Source organism: Hylobates moloch, unplaced genomic scaffold (assembly GCF_009828535.3).
Source record: "Hylobates moloch isolate HMO894 unplaced genomic scaffold, HMol_V3 SCAFFOLD_19, whole genome shotgun sequence".
In the NCBI taxonomy this organism is placed as follows: Eukaryota; Metazoa; Chordata; class Mammalia; order Primates; family Hylobatidae; genus Hylobates; species Hylobates moloch.
The window spans coordinates 32,067,707-32,084,429 of NW_026652294.1; the positions used below are offsets into that span (position 1 = coordinate 32,067,707).

Genomic DNA, 16,723 nt, shown 5'->3' on the forward strand with positions numbered 1-16,723 from the left:
ATGTACTGGTCAGGTGTCAGTGTTCTGTGTTCTTAGAATGAGCAGGTCTTGGTCCTTACAACAGTAACTTCAAGCTTTCATAGGAGGAAAAAGTTCCAAGAAAAAGGAAAATTACATTTTACCTGGCAAAACTGATTTTGTAGGGAATGGGGCCTCTCTATCTTAATCCAATTTAATAACCTCCAGACATGACTAGCGAAAAGAATAGCTTTTCCTGGCAACATTGCAAGCATCTGAGTGTTTAACTGCACAACTTTGGACATGACCATGGCAGCCACTAGCATTCATGAGACATCAGGGCTCTGCAAACGGCTCTCCTGCGCAAAGCATGCTCACAGGGCAGAGGTGGCCCCGTGTGGGTGGAGGACATTCCAGAAGAACGGGCTCTACGCCCAGAGCCTTCTTTCCACCCTAGTCCCTGCTCCCAAAATGCAACTGAGAACTGCATTTAATTAGTTACAAGAAACTGTTTGTTTTCTTCCATGCCAGTCAATACTATGATGGCTTTAAATCAATTGCATCTAATCCTATACATACATCTCTGGGATGGAGCCTCCTCAAGATGTCCCATCAGTTTTGTTCATTTACTTCTATTCCTGAGATTCAGTTCTATGTCCTCTACTCTTCAATGAGACATGAGCCTATCAACAAAATAGCACTGGGAAAGGAATTCTAGTTTCTGACATTGAGACCTGGCTTCCAGTTTAAGCTCCTCCACTTCCAAGCTGTGTAACCCTGGGCCAACCACTTAACCTCTCTGAGCTGCAGTTTCATCACCTATAAAGCAAGAGGCAGGAATTGTGAAGATAACATAAAGCATGTAAGAGAATTTTAAAGTGCAAAGGACTATAAAAGTGTGAGTATCCATTCTATTACAATCATTTAATCAAGCGACCAGACACATTTGATTGCATCATTTCAGAACTGCTCCTGGAAGCTCTGCTCTCTTGGCTCCTGCCCTCAGGGTGCTGGGAATGAATGAATGCAGGGCTAGCTGCGAAGTACATGGCTACAGGTTTCCCAGAGCTGGTCCTCCCAGCCAGCCTCCCTTTTGGTGGTGTCTGGAGCAAAACAATACCATAAAATAATCCTCCAGCAGCCAAGTGTAGACAATTAAAAAGAGAGATCACTAATCTAGAAGGGAAACGTTCAGATTTATTGCTCTACCTCCCTTGTCATAACATGGCAGTTAACCAAAAACACCATTCTGTAGGATGAAGGGAGAGGAAATTTAGACTCGGACAGAAAAATCCAAAGGAAATTAAAGTGTTAGTGTGCTCTGAAAAGTAACTCTCCAAATATGCCACTGGCCACCTTGATACTTCCAGGCCTCCCCAGTGGCTTCCAGACCTAAAGTGATCAGCTTACACTGCATGGAGGCCTCTCCTAGCCGAGGGTGCTGCTGGCTTCCCGGGGATTGTTCAGCCTCTCACATCATCACTGCACCAGATGACAGTCAAACCGAAAACTGCACTGACAAGTTCAGGAGATGCTGAATGAGGCAGAGCAGAAGTCTTCTGGCCCCACCACAGTGGCTAATGAAGCTTGTGTGTGTCCTGGAGGTGGGGCTCTTCAGGAGCAGAGATGTGGGGCAGGGAAGTCTGCCCTTTCACAGAGTTTTCTAAATGCACTTTCAGATAAAGGCCTTCTGTAAAGACCACAACAGCTGTCATCTCTGAATGTGGCCAACAGCCAAAGGATCATATCTGGAGCAAGCAGACCCATTTTCAGAAACACACATTGGGTAGGTTACCCGTGGTGACGCAAACCAGACTTACTTGATCTAAATCTCCTTTCTCCGTTGCCAGTTCCTCCATCTCTGGTGTTGGCTCATCTTCCAGGAAGGGATTGGTAGATGGGGGTGGAGACTCAAGCTTTTTCTGTTAGGTAGATATGAGAAAGAGAGGTGTTTTCTGAGCATATTCAATAGCTTTCCCCATTGATCTGCTTTTTCCAGGTGTCTCCAACAGCTAAGTCATGCACTCTATCTGATAAAGAAGAACTGAGGCAACCCAGACCACATTCCTACCTCTAGGCCTTCACACTGCTTTTCCATCTTCCTGCAACCTCCCTGACCACCCCGCCCCAACTCGAATCTGGCTAAAACGCTCACGCATCCTCGGTCCTCAAACTGGAACTCCGTTCTGCTGGGAAACCTTTCCCATCTGTCAGGTTTGGGTCAGATGTCCCTGACACGTGTTCCCAAACCAAGCTACATGTCTCCTACCCAGGCATTTATTAAAATATAGCAATTGCCCATTATTTGTCTTTTCCCTTCTGGCCTCCATGATGGCAGAGATTGTGTCTGTCTTGTTCCCCATCCTATCTCGGTGCCTGGCATGTAGCAGGTCCTCAGTAAATAGAAATGAATCAAAGTGCCAGATGGATTTCAATGTAAGAACAAACTACAAAACTAATCTCATGTGTTCTAGATTAACAGATGTCTCTTCCCAAGTAAGCCCCATTACAACAACCACAACAGAAATCTCCTTGAGAAAATCGACTCCTCAGCTTCCACATATGACCACTATTTAAAATACATCACGGAGTGGAAACATGGGCCAGTGGGAAGGCTGCAGGCAGGAGGCGTGGTAGCTGTAGCTCCAACCGTGCGGCACTGGCCCTATCACCCAGCTTCTCTGAGCCTCAGTAACTTCATCTGCTGAATGAGGATGTAGTCACAGGACTATCTGGAGGATCAAATGTGAAACCCTAGAAGCAGCACATGATACACACAAGGGTCACTGATGACGGTAATTCCAGTACAACTACAGAATCAAGACAACTCTCCGGAATTCCTTTACAGTTTTCACCTAGAGATGTTCTTTATGCCTGGGAGCTGAAGGCTTTAGCAGAAAGGAGTCCAACTGGACAAACAGAAAAGAGGGACTGCTTGGTGCTGGGGATGAGGGAAGGGGGCAAGGCATGGCTCTCTGGAGATGAGAAGTTAACGGAGAGGGAGTTTCTAAATGTACTTGATATTTTGGCCAATACCAGTGGGTCGATCTGAATTAATCTCTAAGCCAAAAGGGACAGCAGATGGACTATAGCGTGAATAACTTTGCCAAGTGCCAGGACACCATCTGAAGCTATTACAAACAAAAATAAAACCAAAACTTACACAAAGGCCGGGTGCAGTGGCTCACGCCTGGAATCCCAGCGCTCTGGGAGGCTGAGGCGGCGGATCACTTGAGGTCAGGAGTTCCAGACCAGCCTGACCAACATGGTGAAAGCCTTGTCTCTACTACAAATATCAAAATTAGCAGCGTGGTGGCGGGTGCCTGTAATCCCAGCTACTTGGGATGCTGAGGCACAAGAATCGCTTGAACCCGGGAAGTGGAGGTTGCAGTGAGCCAAGATGGCACCACTGCACTCCAGCCTGAGTGACAGAGCGAGACTCCGTCTCAAAAATAAAATAAAATAAAATCCCTTGCACAAAAACACTACACCTGCGTCTGGTTTTTGGTTTAAGACAATTCTGCTTACAGACATTTAAACTGCCTATTTTTTGGCCAAAACACTTGGATGCAATTGATGTGGATAGATACAGCCTCGGGGCATGACAAAGCCTTGCGGTGATGCGTTAGCTCGAGGTAATCAGCAGTAAGATGACGGTTTTTGTGGTGTCCTGGTGAGAAACAATATGGTCTAACACCCAAGCAAGTATTTCACATTTGCACACTCCAAACTTTGGCTTCTTCACCTAACATGAGAGAAAAAAGTCCTCAAAAATGTACAGCTCTTTTCAGAAAGCAATATTTCTAAGCTTGAGTTGTCTTCTTAAGGGCTGCTGATATTTTAGAGAGAGAGGAATAGTAAGAAAGGGAATCTACCAAGCTTAATCTTCAACAACCACAAAAAAATTAACTTAGGTAACAGCATTAGAGTCCTGATTCCACAGTGGGCTCTGGGATTATGCTGTTGAGCTGAGTCACTATGGTTCTAAGTCTTTTGGTCCTTTGTAGATGTGAAAACCAAGTCAGCTAACTGAAGTTAAAAGCTTTGTTCAAAATCATTCAGTGACAGACACAGAATTTGAGTTTTTGAACTAAATGCCCCTCATCTATTGCTAAGTCTATTGGGTTGATAACAGCACCTCACAATTACATAAAGGTGGGCCTCGTTTTTAAAACATAATGTGTTATTGGAAATCACGGCAAACAGCAGATGTCAGTGAGGTGGATTGAGAATGTTCCCGGGCTCTACGCTCACTGGCATAAAGCATCAAGAAAGCGGGGAGGGTAGGAAGAAGTCGAACCTAATGGCCAGCCCTGAAGAAGCAGGCACCATCTGAGGCAGGTGAGCATGGGCCACTCGCTCAGTGTCACCATCTGAGGCAGGTGAGCGCCGGCCACTCGCTCAGTGTCACCATCTGAGGCAGGTGAGCGCCGGCCACTCGCTCAGTGTCACCATCTGAGGCAGGTGAGCGCCGGCCACTCGCTCAGTGTCACCATCTGAGGCAGGTGAGTGCAGGCCAATTGCTCAGTGTCACTATCTGGGGTAGAGTGAGCGTGGGCCAACCTCAGCCTCCTGAGTAGCTGGGAATACAGGTGCACATCACCACACCCAACTAATTTTTGTATTTTTTGTAGAGATGGGGTTTTGTCATGTTGCCCAGGCTGGTCTCAAACTCCTGACCTGAAGAAATCCATCTGTCTCAGCCTCCCAAAGTGCTGGAATTATAGGCGTGAGCCACCATGCCCGTCCTCTATTAACATTCTGATGAAATGAGGGGAGTTGTGGACATCAAGGAGCTCCTAGCTCACTCATTTGTGGCATATGCATTCCACATGTAGACCAAATTAGTACAGGAAAAGTGATTCATTCGTCCTCTCATCCACTCAACAAAGGATATGCCGGGCCCTAGGAGTAGAGCAGTGAGAAAGACAGGCCAGCCTCGGCCCTCATGGAGATTAGAGTCTGCTGGGGGAGAGAGCCTTCAATCCAACAGTCACACAAACAGTGAGAAGGGCCATGAAGGAAAAGCAGCTGTCATGGAAACGTGCAACAGACTTCCCTAAAGAAAGGATGTCTGAGCCAGAGCTGAAGGATGCCTCAGAGTTAAATATATGAGGGGTGGAGGGCGGTGAGAACAGCATGTGTCTGCCGCTCACTCAACAATGATGTACTGGGCATCCACTCTGCTCTAGGCACTCTTGGGTGCACCAGGGACTCAAGTGAGGAAAACGGATTAGAGAGGCCGCGCTGCAGTGGTGAGAAGAAAACTCAGGGAGTGGGATGAGCTGGGGATGAGGGTGGGAAAGTGCTTCTACACACAGGGTCGTCAGAAAAGGTCTCTGAGGAGATGACGGCAGAGCTGAGTAAGAAGGAACTGCTCAGGCAAAACCCAAGGAAAGGTGTTCTCAGCAGGGAGACCCGGTGGAGACGCTGGAAAGCACTTGGTGAGTCAGGGACAGAAAGGAAGACGGGGGCCTGGGGTAAGAGGGGTGGCGGGAGCCCCATCACGCAGCCTTTTGTGGGCCATGGTAAGGGTCGGTTTTCTTCTCACTGCAATTGGGCAGTCGCTGGTGGTTTTCAACAGCGAAGCGATGTGATCTAATTTGGATTTTAAAAATATTCCACTGCTGTGGGGGAATGGATTATAATGACAGCAGCAAAACCAGTTTAAGAGGCTGCTACAGTGTTCCAGGAAAGGGCTGATGGAGAACCGGACTAAGCTGGTGATGGACGATAGAAAAAAGTGTCCATCGGATTTGGGGCATAGTTAGGAGGCACAGCCAGGAGGCTTTGCTGAGAGAGTGAGAACGAGGGTGAGGGAATGAAAGGAGTGAAGGGACACTCACTTTCTGGTCTGAGCAACTGCACGGCTGATGCTGCCCTTAACTGAGATGGGGCACCCTCGTGTAGTGGCAAGGGCACAGGCTCCATATCTACGGAGCCTCAGTTCTCCAACCTGCAATGTGAAGGGATAGGAATACCTACCTCGTATGGCTGCCATGAGGATGGGATGAGGCGTGCGTGTCAGGCGTGAGCTACACGGTTACGTGCTGCCACGAGGATGGGATGAGGCGTGCGTGTCAGGCGTGAGCTACACGGTTACGTGCTGCCACGAGGATGGGATGAGGCGTGCGTGTCAGGCGTGAGCTACACGGTTACGTGCTGCCACGAGGATGGGATGAGGCGTGCGTGTCAGGCGTGAGCTACACGGTTACGTGCTGCCACGAGGATGGGATGAGGCGTGCGTGTCAGGCGTGAGCTACACGGTTACGTGCTGCCACGAGGATGGGATGAGGCGTGCGTGTCAGGCGTGAGCTACACAGTTACGTGCTGCCATGAGGATGGGATGAGGCGTGCGTGTCAGGCGTGAGCTACACAGTTACGTGCTGCCATGAGGATGGGATGAGGCGTGCGTGTCAGGCGTGAGCTACACAGTTACGTGCTGCCATGAGGATGGGATGAGGCGTGTGTGGCAGGCGTGAGCTACACAGTCATGCGCCACATCATCATGTTTCCATCCATGACGGGCCACGGTACGAGGTGGTTCCACTAGATTATACTGGAGCCATACGATGGAGTAGGCCAGGGGTCCCCAACCCCTGGGCCACAGTCCATGGCCTGTTAGCAACCAGGCTGCATATCACGAGGTGAGCAGCCGTGAGTAAGCATGACTGCCTGGGCTCCGCCTCCTGTCAGGTCTCATAGGCAAACCCTGTTGTGAGCTGCTCATATGAGGGGTCTAGGTTGCACACTCCTTCTGAGAAGCCAATGCCTGATGATCTGAGGTAGAACAGTTTCATCTCGAAACCATCCTCTAACCCCATGCCCTGCACTCCCACCCCCACCCCCACCTGTGGAAAAACTGTCTTCTAAAAAAACCAGTCCCTGGTGCCAAAAAGGTTGGGGACAGCTGGAGTAGGTTATAGCAGGCACACTCTATGAGGTTTGCACAGTGATGAAACTAATGATGCATTTCTCAGAACATATTCCTGCCGTTAAGCAATGCATGACTGAATATATACAGCAGCTTAACATGCTGTCTGGCACAGAGGGCAAGGCTCAGCAAGGGGAAGCTTTCAGCAGTAATTAATAGGGTGAGCTACGAAATGAGGCAAAACTGTTGTGCTTCTCTTAATAAAGCAGCTCACAGAAAACGTGGGCACACAGGGTTAAAAGTCTTGTCAAAAGAATTTCTATTAACCATAAGTGGAACCTCATCCCAACTACTTTGTCTCTTTGGGATCTCTCTAAGAAATAAAAGCAAAGGGCCCATCAACTTTGCACTTTCTAAGTGGAAAGGCACATGGAGCTGCTCCTTTCTTCCCCAGTCTACAACGACGCATATACCACCCTCCTCCCTGTTGATAAAAGTCCTAAAACCCTAAGGTGTGGATATGCATTCCCGCTAGTTAGAGGGCTACATTACTGCTTGGATTGACTTGCTAAGATGAAAGAACAAGTCCTTGTGGGGTGTGATCACTGGCATAACACAGCCTTCTGTGCTAAGAGCCACACAGATGACGCTTCTCAGGCTTGCTCTGCAGCTGTCACAGGCCACAGAGAATTACAACTTTGGGTTTAGATTGTCAGTAACTCAAATGACATATTTCATGAACTCTGAGGCTGCTAAATAAAGCCAAAAATTTCCAAGAAGTGAATGATTTCCAATTTTGAAAGAATTCATTCTTTTTGCTATGATGACAGTTGATTTCAAGCCGATACAGGGAAGCAAAATTCTTCATATAGCAAGTTAATCCGTACTGATTAAATCACAGGGGATTCCTAGCACCTTCAAAACAGTTCAGGCCACAGGACAGTCAGGCTGTCTGATTCACTGTCAAGAAGGGAAAGTCTGGCTTCAGTCAGCAGTACATCCGTATCTCATCTGCCTACACAAATCCCTGTGTGAGGCTCTAGCTGGACACATCGAATCATCAAAGAAGGAACTCTGAAATTTAAGATTCTCTTCCTTTCCCTAGAGGAGAAAGTTTTCACTTGTGAGAGGAAAGTTCCTCAATTTCTGCATTTCTCATTCCATAAATGCTTTACTCCAGCCCAATTCCTAATTTGTCCTTAAAGAGATGGCTGGTGGGCTTCAGCTGACAGTCAAGACTGCAAGCCCAGGGGTAGGCACACTGGGTGTCCACCATTTCTGGGGCCACTCTCTTGCTACTGCCATGTCCACTTCTTCTATTGTGACAGTTATGCACAGACTTCTTTCTCCTACTAGACCTTAAGTGCCTTCCCGGTTCAATTTCTCATCTTTTCCAAAGCCCTGTACAAAGAGGGAAGCTTGAAAAATATAAGTGGGTAAACGCTGATCAGATGAAAGGCCCTCGATAAAATCCTCTTCAGAAACATGGGCAACACTTTCTGTTTTCCATAAACAAAACAAAAAGCCTGCATATATGTGTGCAAGAGTGCTTGCAGAAGCGTCAAAAATATACCCCAAAGAATTAAACAGTGTGGATACCTCGAGGGGGAGGGATATACAGTAGTTAAGAAGAGATGTTTATTTAAAATATTTTTTTCTATTTGAGTTTTTAATAGGCATGTATAGCTCTTTTTTCTTTTCTTCTTTTCTTTTTTTTTTTTTGAAACAGAGCCTCACTCTTCCACCCAGGATGAAGTGCAGTGGTGCAATCACAGCTCACTGCAGTCTTGAACTCCTGGACTTAGGGGACCCCTGCACCTCAGCTTCCCGAGTAGCTAAGAATGCAAGTGCACACCACCATGCCTCGCTCATTTTAAAATTTTTTTGTAGAGACAGGGTCTTCATGGCCCAGGCTGGTCTCGAACTCCTGGCCGTAAGAGATCCGCCCGCCTCGGCCTCCCAAAGCGCTGGGATTTTAGGCATGAGCCATTATGCCCGGCCCACTGCTCTTTTTTTTTTTTTTTTTTTACAATATTTATCTGAAGAGTAAAGATGATTTATAACTAAACTCATACACTATTTTCTAAAGCCTTTAATTCTAAATTGTGATGTAATTCATATAACATAAAACTCAACATTTTAAAGTGATTTACTATTCAGTGGTTTTTGGACATTCACAAGGTTGTGCAACCATCACCACTAATTCCAGAACATTTTTCACTCCCGAAAGCAACCCCTACCTGTTACTGGGAAGCTGTTACTTCCCAGTCTTCCCCTTCCCAACCCCATCTGCCTCTATGGATTTGCCTCTTTGGGGTATTTCCCATAGATGGAATCATATCATGTGTGACGTCTGTGTCTGGCTTCTTTCACTCGGCATGGCGTGTTCAAGGTTCACCCAGGTTAGGGCACGTATCAGCACTTCATTCCTTTTATGTGAATAGTATTCCACTGTACGGACAGACCACGTTTTGGTTATTCCTTGTCTATTGATGTTTCTACTTTTTGGCTATTGTGAATAGTGTTGCTATGAACATGTGTGTAGGATATACGAACATATGTTTTTAATTCCCTTGGGCATACACTTAGAAGTAGAAATGTGTAATTAAAAAAAAAGAATTCGGATTGCTTTGCTTTTTCTATTTGGCAGAGTTACCCCTTCACATTAGGCATGGCACGTTAACACTGTGAGATGCACTAAAACAAGGAGGGACTACTTCTAAATCTTAATTGCATTTGGAAGAACAGAAAGGAAGATGAACAGAAAGAAGTTTAAAGCAGGGGCTGAAACTTGAAAATGCTCACAACTTGACCCAATAATTCCACTAGTGTCGTAAGAAAATAATCTCACTCCTTTGGGTAAGAGACAGCGAAGGGAAGGGGAGGGGAGGGGAGGGGAGGGGAGGGGAAGGGAGAGAGAAGAGAAGAGAAGAGAGAAGACAGAAGAGAAGAGAAGAGAAGAGAGGAAAAAAACAATCTCAAATGTATATAAAATTAGTAGACAAGGCCGGGTGCGGTGGCTCACGCCTGTAATCCCAGCACTTTGGGAGGCTGAGGCAGGCGGATCACGAGGTCAGGAGATCGAGACCATCCTGGCGAACATGGTGAAACCCCGTCTCTACTAAAAATATTTTTAAAAAATTAGCCAGGCGTGGTGGCGGGCGCCTGTGGTCCCAGCTACTCGGAGGCTGAGGCAGAAGAATGGCGTGAACCCAGGAGGCAGAGCTTGCAGTGAGCCGAGACCGCGCCACTGCACTCCAGCCTGGGCAACAGAGTGAGACTCTGTCACAAAAAAAAAAAAAAAAAAAAATTAGTAGACAAAAATATTCATAGAGCCTTATTTATAAAAGTGAGAAAAAACTAAGGGTCCTACGAGAAAATAATAATTAGCGGAATCACTGAGTATCTATAGAATAAAATCTTTCTGTAGTAGTTGACAAAGAACTTAAGCTGTGACATATGAAGCATATTTTCATATGTGTGTGTGAGTTAATATGGAAATTAACTCAAAATGGATCAAAGATATAAATGTAGCAGCTGAAACTATAAAACTCTTAGGAGGAAACCTAGGTAAGTCTTTGTAGCCTTGGATTACGTAATAGTTTCTTGGATATGACACTAAACACAAGCAAGAACAAAAAACCTTCATCAAAATTGAAATCCTGTGAAATGACTATCAAGACAGTGAAAACCCACAGATAGGAGAAAACATTTGCAAATCATATGTCTGATATATGATAGAATATATAAAGAAATTATAAAGGCTGGGCATGGTGGCTCATGCCTATAATCCCAGCACTATGAGAGGTCAAGGCGGGTGGATCACTTGAGGCCAGGAGTTCAAGACCAGCCTGGCCAACATGGCAAAACCATGCCTCTACTAAAAACAAAAACAAAACAAAACAAAAAACAAAAATTAGCCTGGTGTGGTGCTGTGTTCCTGTGGTCCCAGCTACCCAGGAGACTGAGGTCCGAGAATTGCTTGAACCCAGGAGGCAGAGGTTGCAGTGAGCCGAGATCTCACCACTGAACTCCAGCCTGGGCAACAGAGTGAGACCCCATCTCAGGAAAAAAAAAAAAAAAAAAAGTTATAGAATATATCTAGAATGTGTAAAGAACTCTTACAACTCAACAATAAAAACAATCCAACTAAAAAACGGGCAAAAAATGTGAACAGACATTTCCTTTTTTTTTTTTTTGAGATGTGAGTGGCGCAATCTCAGCTCACTGCAACCTCCACCTCCGGGGTTCAAGCGATTCTCCTGCCTCAGCCTCCCGAGTAGCTGGGATTATAGGCACCCGCCACCACGCCTGGCTAATTTTTGTATTTTTAGTAGAGACGGGGTTTCACCATGTTGGCCAGGTTAGTCTTGAACTCCTGACCTGAGGTGATGTTCCCACCTCGGCCTCCCACAGTGCTGGGATTACAGGCGTGAGCCACCACGCCCAGCTGAATAGACATTTCTTTAAAGAAGCTGTGCAATGCCACTAGTCGATGGGAAAAAGCAAATGAAAACCACAATGAGATACTACTGTACACCCATGAGAATGGCTATAATTAGGGGAACAAAGGAGACAAGTGTCAGCAAGGATATGGGGAAACTGGACCCTCCTACATTGTGGGTACAAATGTAAAACCGTGTGGCTGCTTGGAAAACAGCTAGCAGTTCCTCAAAAAGTTAAGCCTAGGGTTACCGTGTGACCCAGCAATTCCATTCAGGTATATTCTCACAAGAATAGGAAACACGCTGACATGAAAACCTGTACAAATATTCACAGCAATATTCATACAGTGAAAACCTGTATAAATATTCACAGCAGTATTCACATAGTGAGTTCACACAGTGAAAACCTGTACAGATATTCACAGCAGTATTCACATAGTGAGTTCACACAGTGAAAACCTGTACAGATACTCACAGCAGTATTCACATAGTGAGTTCACACAGTGAAAACCTGTATAAATATCCACAGCAGTATTCACATAGTGAATTCATACAGTGAAAACCTGTACAGATATTCACATAGTGAATTCACACAGTGAAAACCTGTACAGATATTCACAGCAGTATTCACACAGTGAAAAAGCGGAAACCACCCAAATGTCCACAGCTGATGAAGAGACAATATGTGCATCACCCAGACAATGGTGCACGATTCAGCCATCAAAATGATGCGCTGACACACGCCTCAACATGGTTAAGGCTCGCTATGTGTATCACCCACACAATGGTGCACTATTCAGCCATCAAAATGCAGCTCTGACACACGCCATAACGTGGGTAAGGCTCGCAGACGCTGTCCAGAGGGAGAGAAGGCAGACACAAAAACCACGCATCGTAGCATCCGTTCATGTGAAGTGTGCAGAACAGGCATCCGTAAAGACAGAAGTCTATTCGTAACTGCCCAGGGCTGGGGAAAGAGAACTTGAAGGTCCTGCCCGCTAAGGAGGGATTTCTTCTGGGGTAACAGGAATGTCCTGGAGTTGCACAGCTGGGATCGTGGCACCATCTTGTGAATATATGAAAACCAACTGAACTGTATACTTTAAACGATAAATTTCATGTGACATTTCGTGACATGAGTTATATCTCAATTTTAAAAACTAAGCAGAGAAAACTGTATTTAAAAAATAGAATTTCAACCATGTAAAATATATAGAAAGAATATACCCAAATCCTCATCTCTGATTTGGCTGACTTTTTTCCTGCTTCTCTATTCTCGCCTATAATTTCCAAATTTTCTATCCTGACCCTGTATTATTCTCTTCTCAGAAACAAAAGTTAATCGTCCCTTGCAATATTATTCAAATGGAAGAATACATTTCTTTAGCACCAGTAAAGCATCCATAAAACATTTTCCAATGCTGAAGGGAGTGCATGAGGCGTGGGAATCTGTCGCTGTCGGAGACAGACGTCCTCGAGCTGTGGCAGAGCTGGAAAACCTGCCCCTGTTCCTTACACAGTCTCCCTCATGCAGGTGTTAAGCTGCCGGAAGACCAGGGTGTAGAGTGAGACATGCTGGGTGGTCTTTCAAGAGTCGTGAGCCTTTTGCAAACGCTCTTATGCTCAAATTCCATGGTTGACAATTGTACCCATACAGCTTCTATCTTTACAATGTAATTCTAAAAACTGGGGAAGTATACACCTATATTAAAATGGCCCCTATAAGCCAAAGGACAAGTCTATTTCAAAAGGCAACTTATGCAATGGTCAAGAGGAAGGGAAATCCAGCTGCATAAAATGGGAACATTTTTTATTTTATTACAAAACAAAACAAAACAAAACAAACCCTCCCAGTAAGGCAGTTATAAAAAGCTAATCCGATCTAGTCTGCTTTTCTGCTTTCAGCAGAAGGCTGAATGTCATTTGCTCACCTTGAATCTAATCATCAAGTCACTAATAATGCATATGGATACAGTTACATCATATCCAGACATTCTCTTTTAATTTCAAGGCATTTTAATTTACAGACTCTCTTGAATTCCTCCTAAAGGGTCAGAAGTTGAGGCAACTGGGAAAAGCATAGGCAGCTCACCTCCTCAAGTAACAGCTGCAGCACAGGACATCGTGAAACTGGTTAAGGTAAGAATGGTAAAAGCAACAAGCCTGTCCCTGAGGCTCTTTCAGTCTAAAGTTCTATCAGATGCTGAAGTCACAGCTCTTGAAAAACAGCCAAGGATGATGCATCCCACTGAAGTCAGGAGTGATGGGTCAGGAGGAGCTGAGCTGTGGCAGGTCTTGTCTTCCGGGCGAGCTGGCCACACTCTCAAGCTCATCCTCACTGTTTCACTGTCAGTCACCAAGGACTGGAGAGGTTCTGAATGATACAGTGAAGGCGGCGGTGGGGGTAGGGTGGGGATGACATATGGCCTAGGAAGGGGCAGCAAAGGAGAGTCTCTGGCCATTTTGGCTCCTTGGCTGACATCTTACCTGTTTCGTGGCACCTTTCTGAGGAATTCAGTAACTTTCTATAAAATTTGGCATATATCAAAGGGTATCAAGATATACCTTGGTTCGTTTCATAATTTATTCTGGTATTTTGAAACAAAATGGTAGCCAAAAAGGAGTTTCCAAAGAGTGTATCCTGAAAGGAAGGTAGCATGGGGAGGGGGCCGGGGCCAGGGAGCAGCAAATCTCCAGGCAGGGTACCCAGCAGCTAGACTGGGGGTCAGGACAGCTGGAACTCCTGGCCTTGCCCCGGCAGCCCCTTCGCGGTACTTTGCGTTGGGAGCATGGTAGGTAGCCATGATGAATTCACCAGGGTCCCTGCCACTGAGGGTCGCAGAATAAAGGTGAAGAAGGTCGTGCATGGCCCACAATGAGATGCCACTGAGGGTCGCAGAATAAAGGTGAAGAAGGCCATGCACGGCCCACAATGAGATGATGGTGGGGACCAGGCTCAGTGTGAACATCAGCTACAGTGACAGCCTTCACGTCTCCTCACAGCAGAGCTGCAGTGAAATGATTCCTCAAGGCCTGTCCCACCTGGGTGAAGTGGCCATAGGGCTTCTGTTGCCTTCCTAGAAACTTATCTTTAAGGGAAAATCCTTGAAGGATATCAGACAGCCATTCTCAGGATTTGGAATGCAGAATAATTGCCAGGTCGTGATACCTGGCACAAAGAATAGGGTAGGAGGACGAGGCTGAATTAAAGAAGTTGAAGGATTTAGAGAAGTCTGTGGAGAGGAGAGCTGACTAAATAGAGAGGGAAAGAAAGAGCGCATGGTGTTCATCAGGCTTTTCTGGCTAAGGATTTAGAAACTGAAACTCTGCAAACTTGAGAGGAGAGGAAGGCAACAACTGAACAATGAAGAGGGGATGATTTACAGACTAGTTCTGCCAAAACATTTCAAATATGAAAACCAAAAAGGAAGGAGCTGGGGGAAAAGGCTCGTGTTCCTAGCTGACCCCTGACCACCACCACAGAGCACCACCTTGGCCCGAGACACTGGGCTCCAGGCCGGGAGCTTGGCACTGGCCGAGTGAGTTCAGGCAGAAGCGGGCTATGCTGCCCTGAGAAATCAGCACCCCCAGCCTGGTCCTCCCGGGACAGAAGGTGGCTGACGGTTGGCCAACTGCCACTCTGACAGTCCTGTACCTGTGTTTTACAATAAAGCATTGTCTTTGCAAACTTGAGTAAGCTCCTGTCAGTTTTTCATGGTCTCTACATGGTTACCCTGTTCAGCTGCCTCAGCTTGTCCAGAAGGGCCTTCCCTGCCCTCGTTCCCTTACCACTTTTGGCCTTTGGGGGATTTTTCCTTGGAGAGGTCCTGGGACAGACCCAGGTTCACAGGCTACCCTGGTCCTCAGATGCAACAGGGCCATTTGTTCCTCCATGGTCCTATAGCTCCCTAAATGTAAAAGATTAATCACCAGGAAGTAGGGCCCAGCCAGAGAGGGTGAAGAATGGCTCAAAACAAGTGCTTGGCAAGAATGTCATTCAAGCATCCTTCACTGGGACCTATTTCCCATCCGGTTATCTGGATTACCAGCTCATAGAGCCTGTCCTGATGCTCTCCTGACCCTGCCCAGCCAGAGGCCATGGGAGCTCAGGGGGCTACTCCCAGGGTGGGGCCTGTGCTCAATGCTGAAACCTCATGCTTGTCCCCTGGCAGATCTCTGTAGGGCTGAATCCAGTGCTGCATATATCTATGCTTGAAACCAGGCAGAAGCATGGCTTGGGAAGGTCTGAGAGGAGAGCCAGCAAGAGGAAATCAGGGGGCTGCTAAAGCCAACCTCATACTTCTCAGGAGAAATTCATGATTCCTTCAATGGAATCTCTGTTCCTATTTCCTTTTCTTTTTCTGTTTTTTTGAGACAGTCTCACTTTGTCACCCAGGCTGGAGTGCAGTGGTGCAAATTCAGTTCATTGTAACCTCTGCCTTCTGGGCTAAAGTGATCCTCCTTTCTCAGCCTCTCAGGTAGCTGGGACTACAGGCATGCACCACCACGCCCCGCTAATATTTCCCGGGTAGCTGGGACTACAGGCGTGCATCACCACGCCCAGCTAATATTTCCCGGATAGCTGGCACTACAGGTGCCCACGACACGTGCTAACATTTCCCGGGTAGCTGGGATTACAGGTGCCCACCACGCCTGCTAGTATTTCCTGGGTAGCTGGGACTACACGTGTGCACCACCACACCTGCTAATATTTCCCGGGTAGCTGAGACTACAGGCGTGCACCACCATGCCCAGCTAATATTTCCTGGGTAGCTGGGACTACAGGCAGGCACCACCACGCCTGTTAATATTTCCTGGGTAGCTGGGACTACAGGCGTGCACGACCACGCCCCGCTAATATTTCCCGGGTAGCTGAGACTACAGGCGCCCACTACACCTGCTGATATTTCCTGGGTAGCTGGGACTACAGGGGTGCACCACCACGCCCAGCTAATATTTCCTTTTCTGACCTGCATTTTCTTTAAGGCTATTTTCATCTGTTTTGTGACCCATTTTTTCCCTTGTTACTAAAAAGAAATCAATATTGAACATTAGTTAGCAAGCAGAGAAGTATACATATTTTTGATGTGCTAAGTAGGAAAAGAGTGCTTTGTGGTTTCAGTTGCATTTTATTCTAATAAAGTCGTGAGTGGGCCCAAGTAGGCAGGACCTTGTGGTCTGGCCTCAAAATTGGGCTGCTGCCACCACCGCTCTGCAGTCCATTGCCTGAAAGACCAGCCCGATTCACCTGCTCCACCCTCTCTAAAGACCAGCCCAACTCATCCGCTTCACCTACTCTGAGGCTGGTCTCGTGGGACAAAGAGGGAATTCCACTGAAGTCTCAGGGTTTTAGGACCAGAAGGGTAGGAGCTAGAGAAGGTGGCAGAGGTGAAGGGTGAACAAGTGAGTGGGACTCCAGGTCCAAGTCCCTGCCTGGCACCCACTT

At 46.7% G+C, this 16,723-nt stretch overlaps 1 protein-coding gene across 1 annotated transcript in view; it reads right to left on the reverse strand.

Annotated features, from left to right (window-relative positions):
- The window catches only part of LOC116458250 (vacuolar protein sorting-associated protein 53 homolog), a 79,395-nt gene that overhangs the window by 51,200 nt on the left and 11,472 nt on the right, over nucleotides 1–16,723 (reverse strand). Inside the window, exon 5 of the mRNA XM_032137798.2 lies at nucleotides 1,779–1,880. Within this exon, the coding sequence (XP_031993689.1) occupies nucleotides 1,779–1,880 (102 nt within the window). The remainder of the gene's footprint in view (nucleotides 1–1,778; nucleotides 1,881–16,723) is intronic.